The sequence below is a fragment of the Pempheris klunzingeri genome, chromosome 23 (assembly GCF_042242105.1).
Source record: "Pempheris klunzingeri isolate RE-2024b chromosome 23, fPemKlu1.hap1, whole genome shotgun sequence".
In the NCBI taxonomy this organism is placed as follows: Eukaryota; Metazoa; Chordata; class Actinopteri; order Acropomatiformes; family Pempheridae; genus Pempheris; species Pempheris klunzingeri.
The window spans coordinates 13,230,203-13,250,579 of record NC_092034.1 but is presented as its reverse complement, the minus strand read 5'-3'; the positions used below and the strand labels follow the sequence as shown (position 1 = coordinate 13,250,579).

General features: G+C 44.3%; 1 protein-coding gene across 1 annotated transcript in view; it reads left to right on the top strand.

Moving 5' to 3' along the window:
- efnb3b (ephrin-B3b) overlaps nt 1-14,937 on the top strand; it is a 73,123-nt gene extending 58,186 nt beyond the window's left edge. The window contains exons 3-5 of the mRNA XM_070854670.1: nt 6,266-6,358; nt 9,055-9,117; nt 12,975-14,937. Coding sequence (XP_070710771.1) covers nt 6,266-6,358; nt 9,055-9,117; nt 12,975-13,408 — 590 coding nt within the window. The 3' untranslated portion in view covers nt 13,409-14,937. The remainder of the gene's footprint in view (nt 1-6,265; nt 6,359-9,054; nt 9,118-12,974) is intronic.
- Nucleotides 14,938-20,377: the final 5,440 nt, after the last annotated feature.

The window sequence follows — 20,377 nt, the reverse complement described above, 5'->3', positions numbered from 1 at the left end:
TCCTTGTTTGTAGCTGGTCCCATTTGCGGATCAAGTACTACCGCAACACAGCCAACAGTGGGCCTTTGTCTGCAACAATAGAACAAAAAACCTGCACTCTTTGCAGAAAGAAAGTTTGGAAAACCTCATGCTACGTTGGAAGTAGTGTGTTGTGTATTTGGAGGTGGAATGTGAAGATAATACTTAAGAGTGTTTTGTTTTTTTTTCGTGGGGGAGCTAAAATAATGCCCGTTCTGTTCCAGTACACAACTCAATGCCTCTTTCCCTCCTCGCTGCCGTGGCGAGGTAATGGCTTGTGATAGCTGCGTTAATGCGTCATAGCCAGGTTATAAAAGAGCCATAGGAGATTTATGAAGACGTTTTTAGTTACAGGAAATTTCGATGGTGAGATCCAGGATTTTTTGTGGGGGGGCGGTCTTGGACGTGTGGAGAAGGAGAGAGAGAGAATGAATCCTTCAGCTACGCCTCAGGGGAGAGGAGATCAGGTTTTATGCTCTTCATCATCTAGATGACACACATGGAGCTCATATAGCCTCTGAAGAGTGAGGACTACAAATTTAAACAGGAAGGCAACTGTAAATCCCACCCCCAAGTCCCCTCTGCATCCACACACACACACACACACTCACACACACACACACACACAGACACACACACACTCCCTAGTCCACCCAAGTGACAAACTTAGTTTCATGGTTGTTTTTGGAGAATGTGGTCCAAAAGCCAAACAAGTGGAACTAAAAGGAGGATTTTAAAGTCAAAGCTGCTGGGAAGTAACACATTGGTTTTAGGTTGATTTGCACAGATGGGAACACTTTGCACAGACACTGACACAAACACACACAGAGACACACACACTCAAACCACTCCAGCCTTAGCATGCACCAGTGTGCCCGGGGCGAAACAAAACACCCACTTTAGTTTGTGTCTTTCACGTTGCATTTGCATTCATGATTACTGCGTCCCTTAACATGACACACTCATGACGAGGCTAACACGCCATCACACACCAGAGGCTAGCGGGGGCGGCGGTGCTGTGCTCGTGGAATGTGATACAGCACAGCACGGGGGAGCGAGCTTTGTTCCTCCCTGGTCCTTGTTTCCTTGTTTATTCATTCAGTTTGTTGTTTAATCTTCTCTTTTTGTTCCGCGCCACATTCCCATTTTTACTCCCTTTAATCTAGCTGTCATCTGTAAAAGATGTTTCCACTTCATGCTCAAACCATGGGTGTGTAATTTGATTGTGTGTGGTACAGTAGCGAGCTTGGACTGTTGCAATAGCTTGGCCACATAAACAGTATTTATGCACAGTACTTAGACAGCTCCAGCTCAATATCTGCTATCATGAAAAACTGCAACTTCATAACTTTTCAAGTGGCATGAGTGACGTTAATCTGCCTGGGGGCCCCGAAGGAAAAATTTAGCTGTGCCCCCCAATGCAATATGTAACCTGTCATCTTCAAGTAAAACATTAGACACACATTTACGTAGTCATATGCACTATATACATTTGACATACACTAGTGTCAGATTTTTTCACTGAAATGTCTAAAGAATCTTCCTACTGAGCTCAGAGAAGATTTTTGCTTTGCTCATCTTGATCAGTTTTAGTTGTGTGTGTATTGCTCCCAGCAGCAGGTTTGTTGGGTTTCCACATTTGAAACAATGTAAATATTGTTCCTAAAATGGGATTTTAATTGGAGTTAGTGAATTGATAATTGATATTGACTGACTGATATTGATTGACAGTGACTCCGTTATAAACACTTATTTCTTCAGATGATCCTGTCATTTTTTAGTGGTTATTAATACACAATTGTTGTATCCAGGATGGATTCAGCTTTACGTTTCACATTTTCAACTTTCTGACACAACATATTGTACCAAAATCTGGAAAAGCATATTGCAGTAAAAGCTGGAACCAGAAATATATGAAATGAGGCAATATAACAGCACTTCTTGTGACTTTTGAGCGAAGTGAAATGTGAGTCGTGCCCTAAAGTAGACAGAAGGACGTGATGGAAATAACAACATCAGCATGTACGCAAATTCACATCACTCGCATAGGAGCAAGTGTTTTGCTGCGGGAGGCTGGCTGTCACTCAGCATGTGTGGAATATATAACCAGGGCCGTGAAACACACCACCAGAGAGGGAAGGAATAGAGTGGGAGGGCAAACACTGAGGTCCGGGCTGCGTCTTAATGCAAATGAAGTAGTTTTGCATAGTCTACTGCAGCGAGTGACAGTCAATGTAGAGCTGGACGCATGTCAGACGTGGGGTGTGCGTCTCTCAATGAATGGACGATGTGAGATATGATTGCTGTGGACTTGTCCTCCACTTTTACGTAACTGTGGGCCAACCTCAGTGGCGATAATGGAGGCAGAGAAGAGGTTTGGCCCAGCACTGACCTTGGTAATAACAAGAGAGACAGAGAAAGACTCTCATCCACTGTGTGATCTGTTCTATGGACTAGATACACACTCTCTCCCCGGCCTGCCTGGCTGCCTGCCTCCCTGTGTGCAGAGCCCCGGTGCTGTGCAGTCTGATTGAGGTTGACTGCGGTATTATTTCATTAATTAAGTTTTTCCACTTCCTCCGCCTCTCCCTCCTGTCTTCCTGTCGAATGAGGGTGGCGGAGCGACGCCCTTCCTCTCCTCTGTCCTCTAGCGCTTCACATCCCCCCCATCACTGCTGATCATCGTCTCAATTACTCATCCCTCCTCTCCCTCCCCTGTCTCCCTCTTTCTCTCTCACTGTTCTTCCTCCTTTCCTCTCTTATCTCATCCCAAATAGCTCTATACACTCCTCCCCACTCTTTTTCCCCCTCTTCCTGTCCTCCCAAAGTGAAGTGGGAAAGAGGCACACCATTCCCACATCTCTCCATCTTACCCGCTTTCATCTCTGTCTCTCATCAGGATTTCACAGATGTTCTGTGATTATTTCTACCTTGATTTGCCGATATCTTTTCCCCCTCAAGTGCAAGGAAATACCAGCATTTCCAGTGTTTAGCAACTATGATTTGGTGGAGGGAATATTTTTCAATCCAAGGACAAAGCGGCTATGATCTCTTTGTTCGCTTTGTTCTTGTGAAATTGACATTCATAGAAATGGTGGCACCTGTAACACGTCTAATGGATTTAAGAGGATTTGTCATGATGCAGTTCAGTGTTTTAACAAAAATTGCCTTTGTGATATTTGTGACCTGTTGATTATGATGTTAAAAAAATTGCTTGCATTTGCAAAATCACATTTGTGCAGACTCTCGTGGTTCGATTTGGCTCCCGTGCTCTCAGTCTCTGTCTCTCTTTGTGTCTCGCTCTTCTTTCTATCCATTACCGCTCCACTTTTCCATAATGGAGACATTAGAGTCTTTTACCTCACCGCTATCTATCATGTCATTTAAACTCTTTCCTTACTTTCTGTTTTTAACTTCTCTAGTTTTTTTTCTATCCTACCACTTTCCCCTCTGTCTATGAATCTTGTCTTCCTCCCTCCACCTCCTCCTCCCTCTGTCCACCGTGCTCTGGGTCATCTCCATCGTCTCACATAGTCTCCTGTCCCCATCATATCACCAACAGCTTGTCACAGGCAATCAGTCTCCCTGCCTCGCTTCCCTACATGGCCTCCTCCTCCTCTTTTCTCACCCTCGTCTTCCTCACCTCCCTCGTCTCCCGTCACCTTCTTGTCCTCCTTCGTGTGTCAGGAGTTATTACTCTCAGAAATATTAGTCCTTAGTCGCCCTTCTCTTGCTCTCAGACTAGTTGAGGGTATTTAGTCTTTCCTCCATCCATTCCTTTAATCAGAGCTGTTATTCTTGGATTTTGCCCTACGGCCCCTCTTCATCACATTCTGCACCCCCTTCAGTAAAACCATGTTTTCTAGCTTTAAGATAATCAAGCAAGGCTACACACTTAACATCATTTAATATTTTGATAGTTATTTTTCATGCAAATATATGGAATACTATAAATAAATGAAACCCACAAACATTTTGTTCCGACCTGAGTGAAAATTTTAAGAACAAGAAAAGTTGTTTGTGCAACTTAAGAACAAATTTCTACAGGTAGTTCTTATATGAGGCCAAATGTCTTGAATTCCTCTGAGTATCTCTGAATACTGTTCAAAACATGTCGCTATAACCTGAATAGAATGTCTGAGCTGCCAAAATAATACAAAAAAAGGATTTTTCAATGACACATTTAAGCCCTGATGAAACTGGAGCTGTGCTTACTTTGGCACACTCTGCTTAATTCTATTTGTTTAAACTTCATTAAAATAACTGTAGTAAGGTCTCAGGCAGAAAAAAATATTATGATTTCAAATGATTTAGTAACACGACATATAATAGAAAAACTTGAAGAATGTGCAAAGTTTTTCACGGCACTTTATTTAAACCTTCTTTATATATCCTTTCATCCATCCCTGTCTCCTGGCTTTCCCACCATACTGCTGTTCGCCTTGACCTCCGCCTGCTTCTCTCCTCCTCTGCTTTCACACTCTGCATCCTGCAGCGATGGAGGGAGGAGAGAGAGACAGAGAGACGGAGAGAGAAAGAGGGTGTTAGAAGTAAAGCTGCCTCTTTTTCACACCTCCTTTTCTCTCTCTCTCTGAGCTATCCACCATCCCTCCCTTTCTGCTCTGCTTCTATAGCCTGAAGCGAAGTGGCGGGGGGAAAATGATTTCTATATGTCTTTAGGGAGACAAGGTGAGGGTTAGCCCCGAGGGCGAGAACGGGGAAAATAAGGATAGGCGGGTGGTGCGAGCAGGGGTGTTTGAGGGTGTTGGTGGAAGGAGGAAGAGCATGTTTACTGTCTTCTTCACCAGCCACTGCGGTTACACATCAGACCCTCCATCAAGTTACACTTTAAAGGCAGAGATAGTGTCAAGTTCTCAAAGTGAGAACTGCCTTTCAGATCTGATGGAAAGGCTGGGAGTTGGCGTGAACATTTGTGTACAAATGGCTGAGACTTGACTGGAGCTACACGTGTGTGATTCTCACTTTGAAGGCCTCTCTCACATCCTTACCCCTCACCTCCTCTTTCTATCCTGTTTTTAACAAGTCAAGTCAATTTTATTTATACAGCCAAATGTCATAAATCACAAATTTGCCTCAAAGTTCTTTACAATCTCCGCTGTATAGGATAAGGACAAACAACCCAAAAAAACTTTAACAGGAAAAAATAATGGAAGAAACCTCAGGTAGGGGAGAGATATTAACAATCAGGGTGACAGAATTATAGATAGCTTCTCCTCCTACACAGTCTCTGCATCCTCATATTTCTATTCTTTCATTTTAACAGTTTGATCCCTCCATCCTGATTCTCTGTGTGTTCCTTCCTCCTCCTCCAGCCTCTGTGACCTGCAGATCAGTAATCTTTAATGCACTCGCTGACACACTTTATGTAAGAAGAAGTGTTAGTGTTGCAGGGATTCGTGCACACATGCCCTCTTGCTTGTGCACTTTGTCAGCACTGCTTGACCTCCTTTGACCTCCTTGCTAGCTTCACTAGAAAGGAACTTGTTTGATTTCAGGATTCTGAAATCTGATACTGTATCTCTGCTGTTTCTTCATTGGAAAAAAAGCCTTTATACATTGATAATGTATATGAAATTCCTCATTGCCTGTATTAACACGTAAGACCCTCAGTTTTAAATAGAAAAATGCTCTTTCATTTGCTTAATTGAAACATAAGTGATAGTTATAGGGTCTTACCAATTTTTGTTCTTTCAAGTCTGTTTTCTAACCAATCAGCTCCAGTTTCTGTCTCCACAAACTGTTTTATGACTCAAGGGCTCTATTTTATTTCATATGTGCCCTTGATTGGATTAGTATCCCATTTTTCCATCAGCCAGTCTATGCTTCTGTAAATCACCCCCCTCCCCTGTTATTTCTCCAGTCTGAGCAGCAATTGCAGTTGACTGAAAGCGGTTGAGTCCATGCAGCGCGGCGGGGGTGTTAATGAATTCCAGCGGCCAGCTAAATGAGGACTTATTAAAGTGCTGCTGCTTCGTAGTTTGACATTTCAGAGCTTCTGGTGGAGTTTTAAATCGCTGCCTCTGCAAATGTCACTCGCTGACTCTCTGGAATGGCTGACCATATGAATAGAAGCTATTGTTGGTGTCTGCTATAGATTGAGTGAATTTGTGTAGCTTAAATGGAATGGTTTCCACTGTGTGTGTGTGTGTGTGTGTGTGTGTTTGTGTGTCTATATACCACCCTGCTACTTGGCTAATTGTGTAATTTTGTGTTTCCATCCCCCCAGCTACGTCAGATGGCACACGCCAAGGCCTGGATAGCATGAGAGGCGGAGTGTGTGCAACGCAAGGCATGAAGGTGGTCCTGAAAGTGGGGCAGAGTAAGTATTTTCACCTCTGCCTACATTATCATCTCACACATGAGCTCTCCCATATGTGAAACTCCTGGAGTTCACCACACATGGACTCTCCTTCACACGCTTTCTCACTTTATCATAACACACGCTGTTATTCATGCACCACGTACAGTCTCTCACTTAACACACAGTATGACTAACACACATCTCACATCATCTTCCATCTGTACAGTGCACGTTCATTACTGCACCTTATCTAACAGGCAGCCTCTTTCAAACCATCTCTCATATCTTACCATTTCTCACACACTCACACAAAACGCACGCACATGCACGTACATCTCTTCTTTGTGTGCTTGTGTTCTCGCTGAGCATATTAGGTCTCGTTAAGTGGTGAGAACAGCAGAGAAGTGTGGGATCAGTCAGCTCTAATGAGCCCTGTTGACTCCCCTCTCACTCTGACTTTTAACTACCACTGACTCATGCTGGACACACACACTCAAACACACACATCGACTCATGTATCCCTGCACGCTTTATGCACTATAGGCATACATGTGCAAGGATATGAGCACATACATGGGCGTAGACATGCAAACTGCTGTGTCCCTGCAGGCATGTGGACACACAAGTACAAACCAGAACACACACATTTCCCTACACAGCAGACCTGCCAGCTAAAGCACGATAACAAAATGACTCCATTCAGTGTTAAAGCACACAGTCAGTGATTTTTAATGACTCGTAGCTGCACACACTTCTAATTTGTTTGGAAAATATTCACAGGTAATGACCCTCACATGCAGGCTTTTCAGAAAAGCAGCAGAAAAAAGGCCCATTTAAGCACTTTCACTGACCTGCACATTCCTACACATAATAGGCACCTGTCCTTCACACGACCCCCCCCACCCCCCTCTCTCACACACACGCACAGCCACACAAATACACTCTCGCCTATTTCTATTGCCTTAGCCTATCCTGTGTTATCAAGCCTTGTGTATTGTTGGTGCTCTTCATCAAAGAGCCAAGTGGCGCTGCTGTGGCTCTATCAGCCCATAACATCAGCATAGTCAGCTCAGCTCAATAGAAATACTACCCCACACACACACACACACACACACACACACACCTTCTTTTCCCCTGGCTTTTCCACCACATGGTAAAAAAAAGTGTACCTTCCTCACACACACACATACAAACCCCTCTGCCACTTTTACATAACTCTGTGAAGTTCTAAGATGCACACACACATCTTTTTATTTGTCACCTTTCTCTCCCCTTTCTTTCTGTCCCCCTTTCATCTTCCATCTTTTTCTCTACTGTCCTCTGTCCTTCCTCCACATCTTCTCTATTCCCTCTACATTTGCCTTTTTTTTCTTTCTTTAACCCCTTGTCATTCAAGCAACATTGCTCACATCCTTTTCAAATTCCCCTTTTCCCTGTCCTCATCACTTCCCTTCATTTTGCATGCAAGCCATCTCTCCTTACAACTCTCCCTCTCAATCCGCCTCTCTGTTATTTTTACTCTTTCCCTCTGTCTTCCTCCGTCTTTCTGTCTTATCTGCTCTGTGGCTGAAAGGTCACGTCTGTGCTGTTTGTCGTCTAAATAAGCGGCATGCCGCCTCATGGTGATCTCTGATGAGATATGGCGCTCAGCTCCGCTCCAAGGAACACACACACTCGCAAAACACACACTTGCACCCTTGCCCCACACACATGCATTGACCTGTCTTCTCTTATTTTATTCTTTATCTATCTTGCTTGCTCTCTGTCTCACACACACGCACTCACACATACACACAGTCTAAACCTCCCTCCACGAGCCCCTGCTGACCACACAGCAGTTTCTATTGATCCACACAGCACCACCCCTATCTTCTGTTTGGTTGACGGTCATGAGGGAGCTGCCAGCCAATAGCCTAACACTTCTCTAAATGTCAGTATGTATAGGTTGATGGCTGTGCATGCACACACACATTCACTAGTTTATGCATGGGCGTGATGCAGTGTGTGTATTTGTGGGTTTACTGTACAGTTTCACCCATAAGCACCTCATGGTCGGATCTATTTCGCTCTCCCTTGCTGCTGTAATGGCCAAAAACAGACTTTCTTTTTAGATTGTTGCTTTAACTGCAGAGCTGAATAGTCATATCCCAATATGAAGCTCTGTTCCTGCAGCCTACTGTTGGCCAGATGGCTCAGAAGCGAACAAAATTAGAATTTTCTAAACCATCTCTTTCAGCGGTGAGGAGTGGCACTTCTACAATAGCTGCATCTGTGCGTGTATGCGCGTGTGTGTGTGTGTGTGTGTTTGCAAGTGTCACATAAACGCACTTTAATGCCATCACCATTACTGGGGGCTTGCTAGACAGATGGCCTGATTTAGCGACCACAGATTACAAGCCGTTATGGCCTTGTGTAAATTCACTCTGGCCAAAACAACAAACGGCCTCTCTTTAGTTTCCCATTCAAACAAATGGAAAAGTGCTCATACACGGCACATGGAGCCCAATCAATATGTGCTCTCTTATAATGGGAATGGAAGGGAGGGAAGCCTTTATTAAAGCTCTTCTGTCTCTATTTCTTTCTGGCTGGCTCAGTGTTTCTCTGTGCTCTCTTATTGGTTCCAATTCCGAGTGCCTTGGCTGTTGGAGGAGATAGCCTCTATCTCTGCATTTCTGTCATTCTGCTCATATTCCACCCTTATTTCTCCTCCACAGGCCCATATGGGCTGCCACCGAAGAAGGATCCGCCAGCGGGACGCACCACCAGCAGAAACCCAGGTAAGAAATGGAGATAATCCTCGGTGGATCCATCCACAAAGTGGATGGAGCGAACATGCAAAGACAGATAGATAAAAAGAAAAGCAGTGGGGAAAGAGAGGGAGGAGGCGACAGATGGAGAATGTGCAGCGGTGACATCTGTGGATCTCTCTATTTAATTCCATATCTTTCTCTCTCTCACTCTCCTCTGCTCTCTATCCCTCTCCTCCTCGTCTCTGAGTCCAACCCTCTGAGCTAAGTGCTGCAGGCGGGGAATGGATGGCTAATAGCTACCTTGGGAGAAGGACAAGAAAAAGAGAGGGAGTGAGAAAGAAGCAGGAGGAGAAAGGGAGAGAGGGCAGCAGGAGAAAGGGCCAGACCGGCGGCAACATTTCAGAGAGTTATTATTGTCATTAGTTTGGGTGGCCTGGATTCAGGAGTTCCGTCAAGAGAGAGAGAGAAAGAAAGGAATGAGAATTACGGAAAGATGAGGGGAGAGAGAGAAAGAGACATAGGGGAGTGATGGAACAGAGTGGGTAGAAGCAGGAGGCACAAAAGGAGGAGAAAGAAAAGAATAATTGAAAAGCAAAGAGGAGAAGGGAATAGAACAAGGAGAATGAAATGGATAGAGGCTGGATTCATACTCTTCCTCAAAGTCAGTCAGTGGAGGAGAAAGAACATGATGTGTTCATTTCTTTTTCTTTTTTCAGTGGTGAATTTGTGTACTATACCAAAGGTGTGAATTGGGCCAGTCACACGTTGTCCAATCACTTGTCCATACCTCACATAGGTGAGAACTGCATGTGTGAAGTAAGCAACAATAGTATGCATTGTTTTCACCAGAATGAGACAAATTGCATTGGACACACTACAAGACTGATTTACATCGAACACATAATGAGGTATTTTACACATTTTGACTCTCGGACAAGGGCATATTAGCACACACTTGTCTGAAATTGTTGTTCTGACTCCTGACACAACAGTTATGCCAGAATTTCGAATCCTCATGTGAATACGCTCCAGATCATCTCAGCTAATAGCTGAAATATCGTTGGTTATTCACAATCTCTTGTTTTGACTGTTTGTCGAAGCTGATCCTCTCTGGGGACGTAAACAAATACATTATTCAGTTAGGTGCAGACAATTCTCTCTGGACAGATATGCTCAGCATCTAGATTTTGAGTCTTTTATTTTCTCTGTCGCCCAATTGACACAACTTACTGCAAAATACACTCGGAGTCATTAATCAATACAGACGTCATACACACACTACACTCATTAGCTTCATAGATTAGTTAGATTCATGGACATGTCAAATGCCCATGAATCTAAAGGAGGCTCTGATCAGGAGTCAGATCATTGGATTCAGACTTCAGTATGAAAGTAATCCAGTTGATTGCCATCAGTACAGAGCAAACAGGGACTGCCAGTAACCAAAGCAGCATGACTTTTCATGATGCAGATTTTCCAAAATGCAAACAAGTACCCTTTAGGCTTAAGACATGGAGGTGTAGATCATCTTAGATTCACCATTCAGACATTCAGTGAGGTTCAGTAACTTTTCATCAGTTTTCACTGGATTAGTTGAGCATTGCAGGATAAAGCTGAGTGATGTTGCACAGGTGTTATTTTTACTTTATAATCTGATATTGAAGGCTGGAACTTTGCACCACATTACAGTAATAAGACAATAATATGACTGGAAGTAACTACAAATAAATCAATCTATTTGTTTTTAACAGCTTCTAGTATAAACCACCCACTTCTACTATAAACCTGAATGCAGATATTGGTATGAATTGAACAGCCTATAGATACAGATTTAGCTGTAGATTTACATCACACCTCTGGTCCACACATGACACTTATATTGGTCATGACAGTCTGAGTTTTAACACCTATTGTTACTGTTGGCATAGTTCTTATGTTTATATTCACTTGTTTTTCTGCTCATTTTGAGTTTGAGCACTTAAAACAATCTCAGTCAAACAGATTTTTCTAATACGCATGCTGCCACCCCATTAAAAACCAAAACAAAAAAGCAAGGGTGTCAGGAGGGTGTGCAATCACTATGTCCCCGGGGTGAGTCCAGTTTGGGGTCAGTGGTGCACGTCACACCCCCCCTCTCTCACCATAGCAGCTGATAAAACACCACAGAGTACACAAAAGAAATTGGAAATGAAACATGTGCAACAGTTGAGTGGAAATATAATTAGTTTATCTAGCAATATGAAACAGTTCCAACAAATATGTAAAAAAAAAAGTAAGACCAACTACTGCCTGAAATATGAATTCTACTCAAGAAATAGAAGGGGGCAGCCAGCTGGCTCATAAACAACGATAAGACTTTGTTATCACCTTGACCACTTCTTTCGTTTCTGACCTGTTGGATGCCTCTCTCCAAGGTGAACTTCACTAATGAAATAAAAAAGAGGGAGGCAAGAGGCAAAGAAGGCGTTAAGGTCTGAACTTGTGCGATAAAAAAGGAAACAAGACGGAGTGAGAAGTGGAAAATATGGGGGAGTGAGACGAGAAGGCAGAGGAGGAGAGGTGAGGGAAGAGGATATAATAAAGAGAGCTGGTGAAAGGCAGCGATCATAATGGAGATGGAGAATGAGGGATGTTGGGTTAATGGAGGGAGGAAGAAAGCGGGAGGAGGAGAGGGAAGTGTAATCGACGTCCGGCATTAGCGCTTTGCTCCCAGTCAGTCCAGCGCAACGGGGGGCCTAGCAGCAGGGGGGTAAGGTGTGTTTGCATGTATTCGCTTGCATGGTCGTGTGTGTCCATATCTTAGTGTGCATTTGTCTGTATGTGTGTTTGTGTTGCTAGGCACTGAGCTCAGAGCAAGGTAGGTCATTACGGGTACAATAACCCGAAGATACAGAAAACCACGGAGCGAGGGAGGGCAAGGAAGCAGAGGAGACGCAGGAGGGGGACAGGCAGGGAGAAAAGAAAAGGATGTGTGCCAAGAATAATGATGGACCAATCCAAAGGCTCTATATAGCAGCGACTCGTATTACCGGCCTTAACCAGTTTGCCACACACATTCACACGGTCTGGTGCCAGAGCCGGAGCCCCCCACTCTATAAACATACACACACAGATGCACACATTCATACACACATCCAGACCATCATCCACCTGCTGAGTTCTGACCTGGCCTCCTGCAGAGAAAACTGTGAGCTCGGAGGCTGTGAAGATCTTAGGTTTCAGGCAGACACACAACAGACAGAGGGAGCAATCGGCTGACAAACAGAAAGATAGCGTGACAGACAGTTTGATAAACAGACAGACAGATAAAAAGACAGACAGGCAGGCTAGAAGGCCAGCAGGCAGGCGGAGTGTGTGGTCTGGTGGTAGAAGCAGAGCGGAGAGGCTCTCTTCATGTGGCTGGCTGTAATGCTAAGTAAATACAGTTGTTAAAGTTAGGGAAATAGTGTGTGTTACCTTGACACACACTGTGGCTTCTCCAGGCTGTCCACAAGAGTATATACTGTGTAGTGCCTTGACACTAACACACTATGGACATCCCTCTCTGTTTTATATGCACTGCTGTCCACTTCATTGCATCAATAAAGAGACCACATATGAGCGATTTGCTGCATACTTACTGCATTCCACTGGGTTAAGCCTCTGCAGACTTCGCTAGCAGAGCTAAACCAGCACCATTACTCATGTTATTGTGGTACAGAGCCATAAGGTTTGGTATGTTTATTCAAAGGCTCATGAAAACACAAATTGTGGAAGCAAGCTGTGTTATTGCTCTGGTATATTCCTGATGATTAATATACATATATAAATCAAAGGGAAACATTCAAAACATTCAGAGATGTGATACTGTGGGTATTAGACAACGATTGTTTTAATTTTTTCAGGCGGCGCAGGGAACTCCACCCAGCCTCGAGGACCCAACAGCTTTGGGAGTGAGGGCAGTGGCGAGAATGGCCCACTTCAACCCTCCAACATCGCCCTCATCGCCGGCGCAGCAGGAGGCTCTGCCTTCCTCCTCCTGGTAACCGCTGTGATCTGCGTGGTGTGTTACAGGCGGCGGCACGCCAAGCACTCAGACACCCACCACCCTCCGCTTTCGCTGTCCTCGCTCACCAGCCCTAAGCGGGGAGGGGGCGGGGGCATCAGCAGCTCCAACAACAACGGTTCTGAGCCCAGCGACATCATCATCCCTCTGCGGACGTCGGACTCAGCCTACTGCCCGCACTATGAGAAGGTGAGCGGAGACTACGGGCACCCCGTCTACATCGTCCAGGAGATGCCGCCTCAGAGCCCGGCCAACATCTACTACAAAGTATGAGATGGCTGCCTCTCTGGCCGAATGGACACATCCACCTCCCTCTACCCATGACCAACCAATCCCCTGCTCCAAATTAAGCCACAGCAAAGCTCACCCTCACAGCTCCGACCCTGAACCCCTCAATACTAGCAGTACTGTCCCACGGACCCCCCACGCACTGCCCCGTGAGCCCAGCCACAGTTGTGTTTCTAGCTGAATAAACCACCCCACCCCATTCTGGCACAACTGGGCCACCAAGTGTGTAAAGGGCAATGTCATATTCGTACATAGCCCCTCTTAACAAGGCCCTCACAAATGGGCAAGAGCCTCTGAGTGCCCCCTTTCTGGTTAACTCAGAGCTAAATGAGCCCCACCCGTGCTGAATTGAAGAGTCGTCCCTGCAACACCAGTTTGTGTGTGTGTGGCAACCCACTTTATTTCTAGGAGTATGGACCTGGTGTTGGGACTTGAGATGTTTTACAAAAGAATAAAAAGAGAAAGAAAAAGACTACAACTAAAAAAACGACACCCGTGATCCCACTTAGCGCGGGAGAACTCTGATTCCCAGAGGCCATACCTGCCTAGCTCACCGCCCCTCAGAGCTCCATCAGCCCACCAGAGACCAGCCCCTGCCACTAACTCACCAATAGGATTCTAGTTTGTTTGTGTTTGTTTCTCCTGAGAAAGGGGCCTCGGACTCACCCAATCAGCAAGCCTGGGCGGCGGTCACAAGACCAGGCCCAGGCCTGAGGAGGTCTGGCCAATCGGTGACACTCAGAATCTTGTATATTTTAATAATTTGTGTGTGTGTGTGTGTGTGTGTGTGACTGTGCGAGTGTGCATACGACTTGGATAATAATTATGGCGCTGCTGCTCCACATTAGACGTGTGTGTGCAGTTAGTGTGCTTCAGTGCAGCAAGTTTGCATATGAGTTTGCATATGCGCACGTGGGGTTTAGTTTGTGTGTGTGTGTGTGTGTGTGTGTACATGCTTTGTGTGTGAGTGATTGTGCGTACGCGTGCGTTCTTTAGACTTGTCTTAAATACCAAAACACAAAATAGTGAGCGAATATCAAAAAAGTGAGATTTTTTATCGCTATCAACACTTATAGATTATATATATGAATATCCAGTAAATAATTTCTAGATGTTTTTTTTCTGTTTTCTATTGTTTTATTATTTTTACCCACTCTGTTATACTATACTTCTGTTGCTAGACATTTTTTATCTGGTGTTTTTGTTTTTCACAACTTAGAACAACATTGTTTCCTACCTTTTCCCTTTGCGTTGTATATTAATTTAATCCCTTTTTTAATTTTCCCGGCGAACAGAGGTCGTGTCTCTCTTCCTCTCTTCCCTCTCTCATTCACTCCCTCCTTCCCTTCCTCCTCCTCCCCCTCCCACCCCTCTAGGGTCTCTGAACTCTGTGTATATTTTTATAGCTCCTTGTACTATGCTGTAGTTTTGAAGTTTAGACCTCGTTTGTGGAAGTGTTGAGGTAGAACCATCTATGAAAGTTTTTTTTTTTTTTTTCAAACACTTTTTTTGAAACGCAGAAGTGAAAAGAAGTGAGGGGCAGGGGGGTGGGGTGGTGATGGTGGGGAAGCAGAGGGGGGTGAGGGGATGAAATGAAAAAGAAGAATAAAGGAAAAAGAACAGGGCGAGAGAGAGTGCTGTCTGGGGAGGAGGAATAAAGTGGCGTCTGAATGCAGAACTTTAAAAAAAAAAAAAGAGAAAGGGAGGGAGGGGGACGAGGACAGAAAAGACTGTGAAGGAATTGCACACTAAAGAAAAAAGAAGCTGAGGGGAGGGGAGGATGGGAGCAGCAGGAGTGGGAGAAGAAGGATCCCAAGGAAGGGAGGATGGATGAGAGAGCAGATGAAGGAGTGGCTGGTGAAGGAGAGAAACCTTTTCTTTGAGCGAAGAGTCCGAGCCTCCTGATCGGAGGCGATGGACCGACGGCCAAAACGGATTTCGGAGGAGTTGAACTTTAACCACGGAAAGGAGAGATCTCATCACACACTCTTTCTCTCACTCACACAGACACACACACATTTATTGTGACTCAGTTACACTTTATGTTAACATGAGGTGGCACATTTCAGATTTGCTCCTCTTTTCCACCAAACTTTGTGTTGAAATGCATCTCTGTGTATCTCACACACACACACACGCACTCTCGTTTATTATAAAGGCACACACAGTACACTGCTTGCCGTGGACACACACAAGAGAAATCCCCCCCTGCAGTCGGTACACTCCGTTTCTCTCTGTTTGACACACACGCACACCCTCCCACACAACCGAACACAAATTTCACACCTTTTAATGACTGTCACAAATGCCTACTGATTGCATTGAGTGACACACATTCTCTCTCGCTCCCACTAGTTCTCTCTCTCAAACACATTTACACACACACACTCTCACCCACACTCCACAAAAATGCTGATTGCTTTCATATGACTCTGTATTTCTGTGATTAAGACTGACCCGATGGACATGGGAGGGATGAAAAGAGCGTTTGTGTGCGGTGTGTTTTCTCCTCTCTTTCGCATACAAACACACTCAAACACACTAGTGCCCAGCACCTCAGCCTAGAGGGCAACAACACAACGCTGTGTTCTGAGGTGCAACATGTTCTCACGTGCATACTAAAAAAAAGGCTGTTTTGCGTTGCTCAGACATGTTTATGGCTTCTGTGTAAACTGGGTGGCAGTGGAGAGCTTACAGTATGCTTTTATTGTTTATCAGACACACACTCACACACACACACACACACGCATAAGGCCTCCAGTGACGTAGCCATGTTTTCTGTGTGAAGCCAGTGTTAAATCTGGACCTTTCAACATTTCTCAGCTGTGTTTTGTATCAGTATCTAACATCATATAATGAGATATCTTTCATAAAGTGTCACATTCGTCTGAAATGACTTTGTTCAACACACAATGATGCTGTTCTGATATGTTTTTATACCATGAATGAGTTTGGATCGTATTTGACTGTATCAAAATTGATTTCAAAGATGAAATGAGAGGAAAACACCTCAAATTCTTCTTTTTGTACAACTACCGACTTGTGTTTTTTATGTATGCTGTTAAGTCTATGTCTATTTAAACATGCTCAGAGTACCTAAAATATCCTCCAAGCCAAATGAAGTGTCTGTTTCTCTCTCTTCAACTACTTCTGCAACTCTTTGGAGCACTCCAATCCAAAATGACAGTATTTTGTTCAAAAATGGCTGCTGCCGCGAGGGGGAAAACAAAACGTCTCGGACTTTACGGCATCGACTCCGACAAAGAAGCCACTGCCCTGTTTTCAGTCCATTTCGCTCCCTCTGCCCCGTCCCTCTCAGCAGAATGTCAAGTATCTCTTGGACTCAGTTTTTCTGTTGTATTATTGTTTGATTTTCATGTCGATGTTATTTCAAAGTTGTGTCTCTGGCGCTCACTGTTTGTGTTTGACTGGTCGACTCAACGTGTTGGCTTTTCTAAAAACCGCGGACACAGCCACTGGTTGTCATGATGAAAAGAGAAAGAAGAAAGTGCTATTTCTGTGGAACGGGGGAAAGATTTTAAAAAAGCAGCCGCCGCCGAGCTCCCTCACCTCTCCGTTGGTGAAAGTGTGTGTGTGTGTGTACATGTGTGTGAGTGTGTGTTTCTTTGTGCCAATAGACAGCGAGCGGAGGCTGCGGAGCAAGATGGCTCCCGTATGTAACGTGTTGAGACTTTGTATTTGGGACACCTCTGTGTGAGAAGGTTTTTTTGTGTCCTCTCCTCCTCCTTTTCTCTCCTCCTTACCCCCTTGTCTGCTCATCACAACGACCCCTGAACCCACCCCCCTCCTGATCCTTCTCCTCCCCCGTTCCTTTGCCCCCGACCCTCCAACACACCTCTAAAGAGAGGAAAAACTAGTACATTCCTGGTTTGGAAAAAAAGGTTGAATAAAAAAAACAAACAAAAATGTTTAAGCACCACTCTTTTGGTCCTGTTGTGTGTCATTATTGCATGAGGATCTGCTGAGGTCTTTTGTTCTGCTTCTGTGTGTGTGTGTGTGTGTGTGTGTGTGTGTGTGTGTTCCTGAGGCCCACTGGTAACCCTGCCTTTAATAGAAGGTCTCTCCCCTTATCTCTGCTTTGAGCTTGTCTCAGCAGGGGCTCTTTCACTGCCTCTGCTAATAACGCCATTTCAGACACACACACACACACACACACACACACACACACACACGCACACACACACACACACACACACACAGGCTCTCCCACTGGTGTTATCAACAAGTTATCAAACCTGGCTTCGTTAGTGTTGAGTGTTGCTTGGCAACGTATTGACAGAGTTGATTTCATTTTCCGTCTCTGTCTCTAACACCCCTCTTCCTCTATTTCCCCACTCTCTCCCTCTAGCTTTGTGGCATGTTACTATAGTAACTGTTAGCGTCTTTTGCTCCCTCCTAGATTTGTCTCATCCGCTTCTGTATGCATGTCTGTGTTTTTTTTTAAAGGCCCCTCCAGAGCATAGTGTGCCATCAGGGTGGCCTAGGGTGAGATGACCAAGCAGCTGCCTTCACCCTTTGATCTGTGATGCGTGAGAGTGGATCATATGCCACACACACACACACACAGACATGCACACACGTTCACTGACCCCAACTATACAAACACACACCGGCATTGATCGTGGTAGACACTTGCCGCTGGCTCTGCCATGACAACCTGTCACTGTAACTGAGGCCAAGTACAATGACGGTTGGCAAACAGTAAACATCCATTCACCAACAACCTGTAAAGCTGCTAATCTACCAAACACCTGCAGTCTGTCACTGCTTCCTTCTGCAGCAATTTTGTCATTTTCCTTCCCTTTTTAAATACACTTCAGCTGTAAGTTTTCAACCATAATCTCACAAGCCATAATCAGAATCTGCTCGTAAACAAAACAGGTTATTTACTGTGACTAGGGTTTGGAAATAAGAACTGTTTTCTAATTAGACCTGGGCCAAATTTAACCCAGTTCCCATCATTCCCTGTAGTGTCTGTAAGCCTTTTTCACAGCAGATATTTTGACATGTCATAGTAGAAAAAGCACAGGTGTCACTAAAAACATCTATGATGGCTCTGTCCTTCTCAAGTGTCCCAGTAAGCCGTGACAGTGTGATGATGACTGTGTCTATGCATTCTAACAAACCACTGTTATTAATATGACAATATTCCACATTTTAGACAGATCAGACTAACAGCATATTCCTCAATTTTGCAACACGACAGTTTTCAAGGCTGTTTTAGACATGGAGCAGATAAATGGAATTCAGCCATTATTAATGTTGTTATTATTCATATCTGTGCTTTATCTATTGTGGCATGTCAAAATGTCTAATGTTAAAAGGGCCAATTTATCCAACACTAACAATTCCTCTTCTGACAGCACTGAAAACATGAAAGCTCCTACACTACTAATGTACACTCACACAGGTGTTTTCACTTAGTTTGCCTGATTAGACCTCTTCCCAGGACTGTGGCCATGTACCAACTGTGTTTGATTGACATCTACAAGACTCTCCTGTTAGTAGTAACTGAAAACACGTGTGGATGAGCAAGACCAAACACAACAGTATGTACTTTCCCACTATTTTTAAATAATATGATAACTGACAATGGAACTGAAATTGCTACAGTTCTTTCAGTCTTCATGTTTGTCTTGTATATTTTATTTAGGTCACCACAAACTGGTCTTGTTCTACAAAGTAATGCAGAATGTTACTACTCACCCAGGCTAGGAAACAACTCTTGTTGGATCAGTAACCTATGAAAAAGGAATGATATTCCTACCAAAAAGTAAATCATAGAATATAAACCCCTTATATTTCTATGGGGACACTGCGTTTCTGGTCCCTCATAGCAAGTGTATGACTAAGAGTTTAAGGCTTATACTGGGTACTTTAACATTCAGTTGGTAATAACCTTATGTAATCTGATTCTGTCACATGATATTGCCACATCCTTAGGTTCCATGGTTCTGCCTGTAGAGTACCTGGATGATTGGTATGTACTTCTAATCTGCAAAAACCACCTGGATAGCAATATGAAATGGCTAGTGATAAACAAGCTAGTAGCTGCCAACAAACTGCTAACTATAATACCTAACCAGTAGTGATAATGTTCCTTGAATGGTTCAACACTGTTGCTAATCCATGGAAACCAGCAGCAATATTCTCTTCAAAGAGGAACTAATGCTAATCTAATGGCTGTTAAGCCGTAATGAGTTTGCTTGCTTCTTTCCAGTCGGGTTTAAAGGAGGCCTGTTTAGACTATCGGGACTGCTGTGGTCCCCTTATCATTACATGCTCATCATTACTCCTGCTAATCTGTTCTGCTCAATGCACACACAGATGAATATTAATGCCAGGGAGGATGATAGCCATGTATGTGTGTGTGTGTGTGTGTGTGTGTATGCCGCATGAACACACATAGACAGATGCAGATAGGCACCAAAAGTTGGAACGGCACACGCACAAGCACACAAAGACGAACACGTACACTCTTGCAAGCTCTCCGTGCTTTGCCAAGTGAGACGGCTGAGCCTCCTCCTCGACTCCGTGGAGGAAGGGAAGCTTGATATGTCGCACACACTGAAACACACACGCCGCTTCCTTCCCTGATACTTTATCACAGCAGCAGAAGGATGGAAAGAGAAAAGAATCAGTTTTAAGTGAAATCAATAGAGAGATAATCCCCTAAATTAGATTTTGAAAAGCTTCGCCACTGATGCGCAACTTAAAACCCAAGGATTGGCCCACTTGACTTACCAACGAAACAATCCTCAAGTAAGACGCAGTTACCATGGGAATGAGCGAAGGTCAAGGATAAGAGGATAGTGAGGGAGAAGTGGGGAGAGAGGGAGACAACGCTCTAAATCAAAGAAATATACCCAGGAATCTGCATAGTGAATCAGGGTAAAACTGCTGTGATTACTGTGTCACTGTGATTAATGTAGT